Here is a 14143-nt window from a genome sequence, read left to right as displayed (position 1 = left end):
CTTTACTAAGATGTGAACAATATTTTTTTCCCATAGAAAGAATTATTGATGGATTTATAGGTCACTGCTAACTGTTCTATTATTCTCCTTTGCCCATTGAATTCTAGGAGTTCTAGATTAATACATCTCTTGCTTGGGGAGGAACAAGGAGTAACATTTTCAGAAGCACCTTAAATAGGCTACATCCCATTTTCAAAAGTGACATCAGGATTTGTGAGTTGTATATTGTTGAAAGCCTGTTGGATTTAGGCTCCTAAGGGCTAGATTCAAAGAGGTAATTAGGCACCTAAATCCAACATTAAGGTGCCACTGACATTCTCAAAACCATCGTTCAGCTGCCGCTTAACCTTGTAGGCACCTAAGTCCCTGTGGGACCCACATTTCTGCCAGTAGCTATGTGCAAAGTCACCTAAATTCTGGTACTGCCTCCCCAGCTAACGAGCTGCTCAGAGCCCTTACTCATGCCTAAGCCCCAGCAAGATTCTCAAACTAATTGTTCCCCCACCTATTTTGTATGCAGGACCCAATCCAGTAGGTGTTCTCTGAGCACAGTTACTGGTTTGGGCTGCACACAAAAGACAGATGGGGTGAGAATTTTGGGGTCTGTCTGTCATGCATGTGTCCATCTATCCTAGTCTATCCAGTAACCCAGTGGTTACCTGGGATTTGGGAGACCAAGATTTGAATCCCCACTCTGCCTGTTTTGGAGCAAGGACTTGAATCTGATTCTCCCACATCCCAGGTGAGTGCCTGAACCACTGGGCTATAGTCAATCGCTCGCTTTTTTCCCCCATCACTCTGGCACAAAGAATATTTAACTATTTATCCAAAATGCAACAGCTCCAATGGGAGAGAGTGAGACCTACCACATTCTAGACAATAGCCCATGAGTCAGAGCACTCACATGAGGTGTGGAAGAGCTGGGTTCAAGTCCGTGCTCTAAATCGTACAGAGCTGAGATTTGAATCTGGCTCTCCCACATCCCAGGTGAGTGCCCTGACCACTGGGCTATTATCCATAATGGGATGGGGTGGTTTTTCTCTGGGGTTTGTTTTTGTGAGAGAGGGCTGACCTGGAGGGTAATTTGGAGTAATTGGATTTGATGCAAGAATTGCTGGATGAGGTTCTATGCCCTGTTATACAGGGGTCTAGATTAGATCATAATGGTTCTTTCTGGCCTTTAAAATCTAGAATCTGTGAATTTAGATGGTACTTCAATAGTAAATGGTCTGGCTCAAACTGCTCCTTCTTACTTCAAGTGTTTGGTTTTAGTTCATTGAGACTGAAATTCACCCAAAGGTAGAGGATCCACACAGGGCCTATACTGCACTTACGCTCCACTTTACTGGGCCTTCTGTGCTGGGGTTGATTTCACCTGAAGTGCATTGTGAAGTGATTGAAAAATTCGGAGAAGAGCTCAACATTTTTTTTTCTCTCTTTCTCAAAACCTACTATAGATTCAGATGTATCAACTTTCAAGACTCCTCCATGATTATCACAGAAACCTCTATAATCATCTTGAAGAAAATGAAATCAGCCCCAGTCTTTATGCTGCACCCTGGTTTCTCACATTGTTTGCTTCTCAGTTTCCATTAGGATTTGTAGCCAGAGTTTTTGGTAAGAGAGTGTTTTATCACAGTCATAAGCAGCACAATGTCCTGTATAATGTAAGGGAAAACATTCATGGGAATATTTTGCACTTTGTTTTATATACTAATAGATAATGCCAGATAACTTGTTCCAGTTGTCAGCCACAGTTTTTTTTATTATTTTTTAATAAAGTCAGAGTGAAAGTTTTTAAACTGAAGGAAAAAACAGGCAACAGGAAATTGTTATGGTATAGAGACTAAATTGCTGAAGCTTTTAGTCACTTGTACTACCACTTTAAAAAAAACTTTACTTTTAAATGTCAAGTAGACATCAAAAACTTAACTCATTAACAACGATGATTAAGGCTGTGAGTTTGTCACAGAAGTCATGGATTCCATGACTTTCCATGACTTCTGCAGCGGCTGCTTCCTCTGGGGACATCTTGGGCCACCGTGTGCCGCTCCCCGACAGCAGAGTTTCAGTGTGGGTTGGGGGCAGAGGATTGGAGTGAGGTAGGGTCTGCACAGTGCTTACCTGGGGAGCTCCCCGGAAGCGGCGACATCTCCCTTTCCCAGCTACTAGGCGGAGGCGTGGCCAGGCAGCTCTGCATGCTGCCTCTGCCTGAAGGCACCACCGCTGCAGTTCCCATTGGTTGTGGTTCCCAGCAAATGGGAGCTGCAAAGCCGGGCTCCGGGCAGAGGCAGCACACAGAGCTGCCTGGCCACACCTCTGCCAAGGTTGATTACTGCCCATGACCTGTCTGTGACTTTTACTAAAAATACCTGTGACTAAAACATAGCCTTAGTGATGATACAGGTATTAAACCTATTTTGCATAGGACTACTCAAGAGCAGTATGTATATCTCAAGAGGTACAGTCTTGTTTTGGGACTTCTAAACTCTGAATTGTATCATTATGGAGAAAAGTATGATACAATAGGTTTTCAGTTCACTGCATTTCTTTCTGTAGATTTCATTAAAGTAAGCTATTGAATCCAGTAACTTGAACACTATACTCAGTTTTGATTTCATGAATATTTTGGCTATTCAGGTATTTAAAATTAAAGAGTTTTCAACTTTAGTACATTTCATTTTCTATTTAGATAACCTTTTAGGGTCTGATGCACTATAGGGCAGTGTTCACTACAATAACTTCACTGGAACTACTCATGGTAGTAAATGTTTTTAGGATCACATTGAATTTCTGCATCTTATTAATAGTTTAGGAATAATAATTTCAAATTTCTTCATTTCAAAAATTACTTTTTATGCATTCAACTTTGTGGGAGTTTGTCCAAAAATACAACAGATATCTAGATACTGTAATATACTACAGTTATCAAGAAATGAGAAAAATATCACACACTTTCTCTTAAATCAATAGTAAGTTGCTTTCAATTTTTCCTTTGTAGCATTTGTGAAGTGTTTCTGCACTCTCTCTTTTTTTTTTTCAATTCCTACATTATTCAAAGTGGCTGCTCAATTTCTATCCTATTGTTTGTTTAATTATTTTTTCCTAAGTCATTAATATTTTTTCTCTTTTTGCTTTTATAACAAAAATAGACTTAACATTTTATTTCCTATTTTGGGGCCAATTTAGAAAATTAGGTATTGGTTCATTTATTTCTCTATAATGATTGTGAGTGTTTAAATACTTTTTTCATTCATTATATTCATGCTTGTCTTTACAGAAGCAAAATAGTAAAAATAAGTACTCTGGTTTATTTTGCATTTTGTTTAAAAATAGTATTCTCATGATTTGTTGCGTCAATAGACTTTGAAGTCAGGGAGTTGCCTTTTTTGGAGGGAGGATCATAGGTGGTTGTTTCCTAAATAAATATAGCAAGGTACAGCATCTGGATCTACACCAGAAACATTGTGTTTTAGTCCCCACCCCTGCAATCTCATCTGTTCAGACTTGTGAACCTTTGCCGAGCCCAGCTTACTTTAATGAGACTCCCTGGGTGAAATCCTGGCTCTGTGGAGGTCAATGGCAAAAATTGCATTGACTTCCATGGGGCTAAGACATTACCCCATTTGGGCATAAGGATCTGCCCAAGCAAATCAGATTGCAGGATCAGGGCCTTAACTTATAGACAACAGAAGCATTGCTATGGGTTTTAGACATGAGTAGGGTTTTTAGCCTTTTAAAGAGCTTCCAGTAATGAAGTAGCAATTTACTACCTTGTGAACAGTAGGATAAGTCATTTCTTAACTATGTCATTCTGTATTACATTTAATGATCAACTCCCAGTAATAAATGTATGTTGGGTTTTTTTTAAAATTAACAATATACATTCCTCTTAATATGGTTAATATCACATACATTATAACAATACTCAAATGCCTTTCATACTTCATAGGTCTTCAGAGTGTGCTTGTCCAACAAGCGTACAATCTTTTTTCCCTAAAGCGTTGCATTTGTAAAAGGGCAGTAAAATATTTTTTTGTACATTTTTTCATTTATTAAGCTGATGCTGAAATATTGGTATCTTCTAAATAACGAAAATAACTTAGTCAAAATATGATGGACCCTACATTCGTTTCCCTCCATAATTTACTTCTGCTCAAATATAGAAAGGCAAAGGAAAGTATCCCAGCACAAAAATTAACCCAAATAGTTTTAATCCTTATTTTCAATGTATTTACAATTTTTTTTCTGTTTTAGACATTATCTTTCTTCAAGGAACTGAAGTCATATTTAAGGTAGCTCTGAGTCTGCTGAGCAGTCAAGAAGCACTTGTAATGGAATGTGAGAGCTTTGAGAATATTGTTGATTTCCTTAAAGGCACTATCCCAGACATGACTAAGCTTCAAATGGAAAAGATTATTACCCAGGTAAGGTTGGTTTTTTTCCCCTTTATTTCTTTCCGTGTGACTTATTTTATAAGATATTAACCCTAAGATGAATACAGGGGTCTCTGCTAATGATGAGTCATTTACTTCAATTTATATAATATCAATTAGATCCCCTCTCAGTTGCTATGACACTAAATTCAAGGAGTCATTTTCTGGACTATACTTGTAATCTGTAAGTCATATCAGTTTTTTATAGTTTTGATGGCCTCTAGTCTGATTTTTTAAAAATCCATCACTAACTAAGGGTGAGTGGCAAAAAAAAAAAAAAAAGGTATTTTTGAAAAAATGCTCTCTCTTGTCTGAGACAACAGTCACTGGAAAAATTCAGCCTTCACTGAGGAGAGAGAGAGAGAGGCTGTATCTAAACTGAAGATTTTCTGACGTCCTTTATCTAGGAATTTACATGGGCTGCATCTGAGCACTTAAAAAACTTTTTAAGCTTAATCATCCCAACACCCTGTGAATTATTATTCCCATTTTACCAAAGGGTAACTGTGGCCGAGAGGTGTTCACATCATAAGTCTGTGATAAAGCTGGGAAGGAGTCTCAGTCCCAGTCCCGTATCTTAACAACAAGCCCTAACTTCTTTTCTCAGAACAGCTTTAGTTGAAGCACTGAGAGAATTTTAGAAAATCCTTATGACTCAGTTAGCACTATGCTTAAAATCATGTTAGCAACAACCCATTCAGACATGGCTGTTGCTAGCAGTTTCCCTGACTGATGGGGAAAGGATCTTTTTCCAGAAAACAACGAAGCCAACCCATGCCTCAGCCTATCTGTTCTACTCTAGTATGCTTTTTTAAAACATGGTTCTCAAATTCCTGACCTCATTGATTGGGATTACCATGTTAGAGCCTTACTATCCCCATGGACATTGAATTGGTATGTGTGCTTCTTACTATGCCTAACAATATATGATAAAAAGCAATAAGACATAATAGTAATATGCATCATCATTAACTTCATTGGGTTATCTGGTATTAAGCATATCTCTAAATGAGAGGGAGAAGTCGCTCACTATGTATGTGTTCAGTAACGAACACAATCTAGAGTTGCTTAGATTTGAGTCACCTGAAAAACCGAAAACGTCAATCTGAGCCTGAGTTTTCTGCTGAGCTGACTGTTTCTAAGACATTCCTCTGCAAGGCTGGTGTCACCCTAGCCTTTGTCTCTCTCTCTTCCTTTAGAGCCTCTCTAAAGCCATATTTCAAAGGCTCAGATAGGCAGTCCATCTGTTAGGTGCGTATATAGCCCCCATCACTGTAGTGTGCAAGTGCCTCACAATCTTTAATGTAGTTATCCTCACAACAACCCTTTGAGGAGGAAAATACTATCACACCCATTTTACAGATGGGAACTAAGGCACAGAGAGGCTAAGGGCTTGGCTACACTGGAGAGTTGCAGCGCTGGTGGTGGCGTTACAGCGCTGCAACACACTCACCGTCCACACTTGCAAGGCACGTACAGCGCTGTATCTCTGGCTACAGCGCTGGCTGTACTTCACCTCTGCCTGGGGAATAACAACTGCAGCGCTGGTGCTGCAGCGCTGGAGTGCCAGTGTAAACAGTGATTAATCTTACTACCAGGGGCGGCTCTAGGAATTGCGCCGCCCCAAGCAGGGCGGCACGCCGCGGGGGGCTCTCTGGCGGTTGCCGGTCCCGCGGCTCTGGTGGACCTCCCGGAGGCATGCCTGCGGAGGGTCCGCTGGTCCCGCGGCTTCGGTGGAGCTCCCGCAGGCACGCCTGAGGATGCTCCACCGAAGCCGCGGGACCAGCGGACCCTCCGCAGGCATGCCTCCGGGAGGTCCACCAGAGCCACCTGCCGCCCTCCCGCGGCACGCCGCCCCAAGCACGCGCTTGGCGCGCTGGGGTCTGGAGCCAGCCCTGCTTACTACGCTGTAACTGACCTCCGGAATTTTCCCATAATGCTTTTAACTAAAGAATTCTCTTTGTTTTGTTATGATTCCTCTTTATTTTGTTGTGAACTCGGGGCTTCCGGAGCTGCTTATCTAAAAAACAAACAAAGCTACTGTTTGCTGTGAATGAGGCAGGCAGGGGGATGAATGTCCACAGCCTAGTGTTTGCTTGAAGAGAGAAACAGCACAGCGCGGTGCGGGGGGAGGAAGGGAGTCTGTCGGAGCAGCTGCTTATCTGGTCTGCAGGCTATTTGCATTTAAGAGTGAATGAGGGGTCAGGGAAGTGGTCGGAATTTGTCTCTCCCCCACGCGCTCCCTGTCACACTCCACCCCACCCCCCTCTTTTGAAAAGCATGTTGCAGCCACTTGAACGCTAGGATAGCTGCCCATAATGCACCACTCCCAACACCGCTGCAAATACTGCAAATGTGGCCACACTGCAGCGCTGGTAGCTGTCAGTGTGGCCACACTCCAGCGCTTTCCCTACACAGCTGTATGAAGACAGCTTTAACTCCCAGCGCTGCACAGCTGCAAGGGTAGCCAAGCCCTCAGTGATTTGCCCAGTGTCATATAGGGAGTTTGTGATGGAGCAGGGAATTGAACCCATTTCTCCTAAGTCTTAGGCTACTGCCCTTATTATTGGATCATCCTTCTTGTCCGTACAAGAGAGGATCTGTACAGTCAATGAGAGCTGGATGTCTAACTCCCACTTGTGTCTTTGAATATCTTTCTCTTCACCTGTTATATTTCTGAGTTAGAGCTGATAAGACCCACATGGTCTGGCGGTTGGATGAGTCAGCAGAATAATTCTACGGGGTCTGAGAACCTGACATCCAATCAGCTGTATTCTCATTTGGTGTCATTATTTGGCCACCATAAAATAATGGCCCAATTAAATCTTCCTGAATATTGTTCCTTTCTAGTCAGGGCAATGAAGTCTGTGCTAGATGGTTTACTTAATATTTTAATTACCAAGTCGAATTGCCAATTAATCCAATTAATTTAATGCTCCCTGTTGTAAGCAAAACTATTTTTTTCCCTCTCCTGGTAGGTTTTTGAGATGGATATTTCCAAACAGCTTCATGCCTATGAAGTAGAGTACCATGTACTACAGGATGAGCTGCAGGAAGGTTTGAATCCCTGTGATGATGGTGAACCTTTGGAGAAATTGGAGAGGGTCAACAGTCAGCTAAAGAGGCAAAATATGGACTTGCTGGAGAAGCTACAGGTAAATAGCCAAAGAATTTGATCACCATGCATTAACTTTTTCCTAAAATTCAGCCAACAGGGGATTTTCTTTTAAAGTCATTAAAAAAATCAATTTCTTAAATGTTTAAAAACTTGGTATTGGGAGATTGTTCCACAGCCTAATAGCTTTTTGCAATCAAGAAGTTCTTGTTTTGTATTTTAGAGGTGTTTTTTTTTTTACTCCATTTGTAGTCCTCTGTACCCATTTAAATAATTCCTCTTCCTTCTTGATGTTTACTTTCTCCAAATACCTGTCGATTATGTCCATCCTCACCACCTTAATTATCTCCTGGATAATTTGTACATCTTCAACCTTTTTAATCTTCTCATAAATCAGTTCCTCCAGCCCCCTCATTTTTGTTTTTTCATCAGTTTGCAAATATCTGGCTCATTCATACTCTGTATCACACTGGGCTTTGACTGACTGTCTCCTCGCAAGTTTAGATACAATTGGATGTTCCCTATCAACTCTAAAGCATAATTTCATTCTAAGTTCTTACCTCCCACTGGCTATCTGGATTTTGATTATTTCCCCATTTGTATTATCTTGCATTATTACAAAATACAATACCCTTCTTTCCATGGGACCAGACCAGTTAATCTTTAGTAGCGATCTACTTATTTATTTTCATATAGCACTGGAAGGATCTCAGAAATTCACCTGTAGGCCTCATCTTCAGTTCTATTTTCATTTTCAGATCACTGAAGAAATTCATGTCCTAACTGTCAGACCAGTAGGACAATGGAACAGACTGCCTAGGGAGGTTGTGGAAGCTCCTTCACTGGAGATTTTCAAAAGGAGGCTGGAAACCAATCTGTCTTGGATTGTTTAGACTCAACAAATCCTGCATCTTGGCAGGGGGTTAGATTAAATGACCCTTACGTTCCCTTCTAACCCTATAATTCTGTGATATCAAATCTTCTTTTGCTTGGTTTTGTTTGTTTCCCGGTGTACTATTGAGTGGAAAATCCCCACAATTTTTCCAGCTACCATGCACCTTTATTATGATATTTATTATGAACCTTTTTGTGGGCCATTGTTGTCTCAGCCCTGATTTTTTATTTTTTTTAAATCTGCTGAATAGGATCACTTGCACCTTTCTTTTCTTGTGATGGTCCTTTTTCAGTTTGGTTTTGGTTACTGGTTGGACTAGTGTCTGTCTTTGGCCTGTTCTCAATCTGTTCCTGCTCTTTCTCCTCCAAAAAGGGTAGAATAGCTATTTTTGGTGACTGACTTGGCAGGCTCCATAGATGTTTTCCTTGTACATATCTCTACTATTCTACCTAATTACAGCATTCCTCCATCTGCTTTCTTGTTCCTCTATAATCATCCTATCCTGTGTATAGATCTGTCATGTTTCTGATGTTTCCTTTTTTTATATATAGTATCTGACATTCTGGGGTACAATCCAGACTAGTGAGGGTCTGTCACCCCTGCCCTGCAATGTTGAGTGCCTCACAATGCTTTGCTGCGGTAGCTTCCGACTTGGATCACTCACAATCAGCTTGCCAGCATTCAGGTCACACTCTGCATGTCTGTGTATAACTGCAGCCTGCCAGCACACTCCAGTCAGACTCTGGCTTCCATCAGCCTTGGTTACCACTTTCTGGGTGACTCCAACACACTCCCAGTCTCAAATTTTCCCCCAAAATGTATGTTCTGCACTGTCCAGCCCTTTCCTGGGCAGTTCAGATATTTTTAGGTCCGTTGCTTCTGTAATAGAACAATATCCAACAGTTTTCTACTTGAAATGTTGTTACCTAAACAATTCACAACACTCGGTTAGTTTTAATTAAAGAATAAAACATATTTATTTAACTACAAAGAGAGATTTTTAGTAAGTACAAGTATAAAATCAGAAAGGGTTACAAGAGAAAAAGATAAAATGCTTTCTCGTGCTAAAATTTAAACTAGACTTGGCTCAAGGTAAAATCCCTTACCGCATGCTCCTAGCAATGGGGCTAACCAAATTTTGTGTTGGATCTCTCCCAGAGTCCAGTGGCTGCTTCCTGTGACTTGTCTGGTAAACACCTTGAGTCATAATTTCAGCTTCTGTTCATAACTTTGCATATAATGTTGCTACATGCATTTTGCCATGATGATATTGACCAGTGAGTTTAGTTTTCAAATGATACCTCACAAGGCAAATTTTGTACAAAGATTATTACAATAGCGTGTAGGGTGTGAATACAGGGTGCATTCGGTCACAGTATCTGGTTAGGGTTCCTTCATTTCTCCCAGAAACATTCACCACTGTTCATGGTCCTGTGCTTTCCTCAATGAAGGAATCTGGTTTACACTGTACACACATGTAGTCCTCATCCATCTTCACTTGGAAAAGGAAACGTGGCTTCCATATCAGATATCTAGATTCTCTTGGTAACTGTTCTTATCCCAGTTATTTAATTTTTTTGCAGAAGTCTCTTAGCTTGTTAAGACCTGTCAAAGCCAAGAATGTCAGTCTCTTCCTTTGGTACTATTTTGGAAAGGTCCCATTTGCTTTCTGTCTGTTCCTTGTGGACAGAATTTGCTGAATCATGGGCCTTTATCTGTTGCTGCCGCAACTCCTTGTTATCGACAGTCATTCATCTGAGTTCTCTCTGTTTGCCTACCCCCCATAGAGAGCTTTCAAAGAATCCTTAGAATCTGAGCTGTTCCTTGGGCAGCGTCAGGCTAGGAGAAAGCCATGGCACGTAGATAAATATTTTTAAAAATAGCTATTTCGGAGATGAAACCAGTGTCTGTACAAGTAGGTGTGACAGATTCATTTGAGCACTCTCTCTTGGACACTCACCAGACTATTGTGAGGGGATCCAGCAGCTGGATCCCATGTGTTTTAAGCCTTCAGAATCTGAATGCTGTCTTGGGGCCCCTAGGCACACTCAAGATGCAGATCCTTTGTCTAGCATCCCCCTATGAGAGCTGCCAGGTGTAACAGATGAATCTCACAGACACTTTGTAAGGGATTCTAAAACCATTGCTCTTTGGTTAATCACACAAGAAATTATGCAGTGTTCAGATTATATAGAAAATCACAAACAGTGCCCCTCGGTCTAGGTCACCCTTCCTTTGCAGAATGATCCATGTTCAGGTGGGTAGGGTTCCACTGCCTTTTCAGACTCCTGCAGTAACTTCCCACTGCTTGAGCTAATCCAAATTGCTGAAAACCCCAAATAGACTCATAGAATCATAGACTTTAAGGTCATAAGGGACCATTATGATCATCTACTCTGACTTCCTGCACAACACAGGCTACAGAATCTCACCCACCCACTCCTGTATCAAACCTGTGTCTGAGCCATTGAAGTCCTCAAATCATGGTTTAAAGACTTCAAGGTGCAGAGAATCTTCCAGCAAGTGACCCGTGCCCCATGCTGCAGAGAGAGTTCCTTAAATAGATCAGTTCCTTCCCTTTTATAATCTTCCAGTTCCTCTGTCAGGTGACTCCCAGATCACCTGCCTTTAGCAGGTGTCTTCCTTACCAGGCAACCACTCTCTTGGCAAACCAATTCTCCTGGGTGGAGCCAGTCTGTTGTCTAGGATGTTTGTATTTGAATAGAGGACCATCCCAATTTAATGACCTTCCATTAGCAGCCCTATGTCCCTCCCCTTCGGAATTTCAGTCTAGCATGTGAAAGGCAAGGGATAGACAAAAACCTGCAGCCTGTAAAGATACATACAGAAAATTCATAATCTCACACAATTGTACAGATCATCACATTATATCCATGAGTTGTATGGAGGCAAATGAGTACAACCACATATGGTAATAAAAGGTCTTAATCTGAATCTCTTAGAAGGTCATATAAATTGATATTCTTACTACTTCTTACAGCTAGCTCATGCTAAAATTCAGAGTCTGGAATCCAACCTTGAAAGCTTATTGTCTCAAGAGAACAAAATGCGGAGCTTAATCCAGTCGCTGGAACAAGAGAAGATGGCATATCAAAAGACGGTTGAGCAAATAAGTAAATACCTGCCAGCAGAAGCACTGTCCGACTGTGAACTGCTCCTGAAGGAAGTAAATGCCATCCCAAACAATAGAACAAAGCATGGAAATAAGCCATAAGTAAGAGTTGCAGGCGGTAGAATTTCAGATATGAAGGGAAAGCAAAGACATGTATGCCGCTATAAAAACTCAGAAAGCAGCAGGTAGTGGTTTGCCTAAAACCGGTGCTGGGACACTCATAACAGCAGATGGGCCTTGTCACTCTCATTATGCAAATCCCAGGTTACCAAAAATTTTTTTTAAATGGTTGTGTACATATCACAATGGGAAATAAAGGACTGTTGCATTTAATTGTGACAAGTAGATGTATATTTAGAGTTGATTTAAAGGAAAAGGTCAGAACTTCACTAATGAAACCCAAAGTGGTGGTAAATTAAAATTTCATTCTAGATGCATATCTTTTGTCTTGTAGCAAAATGAGGATAATGTGTCTTTTTATATTATATATAGTATAATACTTGAAAAAGATGAATGTATTTTTTCCTCCAAAGAACAGCATGTTTCACATGTTTTGTGGAATTCTGTATAAACTCGTGTGTCTGTCATTAATTCTACTGACGTGTGTGTATATAACAATAACTAATGCTGACTGTCACCTTGTGGCTCTTATAGGAAGAATTATAATGCCATATGCTGCCTGGAATGTGCCAGTCAGGACATTACTCCCGCATACCTGTTGAAATTGACGGGCATTATGTCACAGTTATGCCTAAATAACTCAAAAGACTGAAAAGTCAGTAAAAAGCAAGACCCAGGAAATGATTGTTACCTCCCTTCCTGCCTCTCCCACCCCAGGAGTTTGGCAGTAGAAGCTGAAGGACGGAAATAGGGTTGCAGAGTGGTCTGCACTCTGAGCTTAATTTCCAACAGGTGACATGTTGTGGTAATGTATTTAAAACTGGACACGGTTTTCAAATTGCAAAAGAAACCTTGTAAGACCTTCTGTTGTCACACAGTTCACTGATTTCCCCCAACAGTTATATAGCTAATTTTTTGGGGGTGGGAGGTGTAATGGTGCACTGGATAAAGTGGGGAGCTAGGATTTCTAAACATTCTTAATCCCCAAATACATCGTGATAAAGACCATACATCATAATTTTCAGGCTTGTGCTGTAAAACTGTTTAGGGAGAGGATTAGCTAGCCAGACTTTAAATGTCATGTAGCTTTCAATTTAAAGCATCGATTTGAAACACACATTTGAAAGGAGGTATTATAAATGCAGCTTAATGCTTTCATGCTATTCCTGTATTCTCTTACCACCACTTCTTTGTAAACTTATTTTAATTATCCTGTCATGAGTGAATCTGTCCTAGACAGAGCATGGTAAGCCCAGGTCATTTCTTAGAGTGTATGTATGTCAACCAAAGGATGATAAGTAAGATGCCTACAGATTTGAAAGCCAGTTGTGATTAGTGTAAATCTGCAAGAAGGTTTGTTTGTATGTAGTAGACATGTATTTTGGAATTCATGTCAGAGTTGTTACTTGAACGTTAAAATGGATCATGTTATCTTACCATTATGCTATATTCCAGGCAGTTTTTTTTTTAAGAATAAAAATCAAGCAAAGTGCCAAATTCAGCAAAGTGTCATTTACGCATAAGATTGATTGGAAAGCAAATGTTGAATGTAACTGCTTTCTATGTCACAATGCTGTATGTTAATTTCAAGGAAAAAAAGAGCAACAGAATCACTGCTTTGCTGCTCATTGCTGCAGGGTTTAGTTTTATTTCCACAGTGGTTTTCTTATTTGGTAGTACTCATTCAGTCACTGTATTTATCTTTTTTTATTGCAGTTGCGTGCAAGCTCTTACACTGTGTATAAAATGACATGGAATCTGACTTGGTATTTCAATAATGTTTCATTGCACCAGATGGAAAAATGCCAAGTGAAGAGGCAATTCTTTGCAGTTTGTTCAAAGTAAATTTTAGCTAATATGTATATACGGAACTAATCCCAGGGAACTGCAGTACAGTGTATTACAAGATCAAGGCTATTCAGATACATTTTTTTTTTAATGCACTGAATGTGCTTTATCCTCTGTTTCACGTATATCAATTTTTTTCATGTGATGCCTGGAGAATTTCAAATAAATGTAATTTTGCTGCATTTCCATGGCTTCTGGCTTTTTTTCATTTCTCCACATTTCAAGTACCAGTTTCTCACTTGGAACAGTGCTGTCTTCATGTAAGTCCCTCGGCCCGCGCCGCTTCCAGCAGCTCAGATTGGCCTGGAGCAGCGATACACGGCCTGTGGGAGCCGCGATCGGCTGGACCTGCGGACGGGGCAGGTAAACAAACCAGCCTGGCCTGCCAGGGGCTTTCCCTACACAAGTGGCGACCCATGTTTGAGAACCCCTGGTTTAGTCTGTCTGTGTGAAAAACAGGATTTGCAAAAGGACACAGGAAAAATGCAAATGATGACAATTTAAATTATACAAACAATATATTTTTCAAAATTTCAAAGCCTGAATTCCTTCAATAGACAGACATGTTAGGAGTGATAACTATGTTTAATTCAGAG

General features: G+C 40.6%; 1 protein-coding gene across 4 annotated transcripts in view; it reads left to right on the top strand.

Moving 5' to 3' along the window:
• Positions 1 to 13729, top strand: part of TBC1D4 (TBC1 domain family member 4) — a 162963-nt gene extending 149234 nt beyond the window's left edge. For all 4 annotated transcript variants that reach the window (XM_039533518.1, XM_039533512.1, XM_039533526.1 and 1 more), the window contains 4 exons: positions 1458 to 1617; positions 4258 to 4427; positions 7415 to 7591; positions 11448 to 13729. In XM_039533518.1, the coding sequence (XP_039389452.1) occupies positions 1458 to 1617; positions 4258 to 4427; positions 7415 to 7591; positions 11448 to 11681 (741 nt within the window). In that variant the 3' untranslated portion in view covers positions 11682 to 13729. The remainder of the gene's footprint in view (positions 1 to 1457; positions 1618 to 4257; positions 4428 to 7414; positions 7592 to 11447) is intronic.
• Positions 13730 to 14143: the final 414 nt, after the last annotated feature.

The sequence above is a fragment of the Mauremys reevesii genome, linkage group 1 (assembly GCF_016161935.1).
Source record: "Mauremys reevesii isolate NIE-2019 linkage group 1, ASM1616193v1, whole genome shotgun sequence".
Classification (NCBI taxonomy): domain Eukaryota; kingdom Metazoa; phylum Chordata; order Testudines; family Geoemydidae; genus Mauremys; species Mauremys reevesii.
Note: the sequence above shows the minus strand (reverse complement) of the source record. Positions and strands in the feature narration are given on the sequence as shown.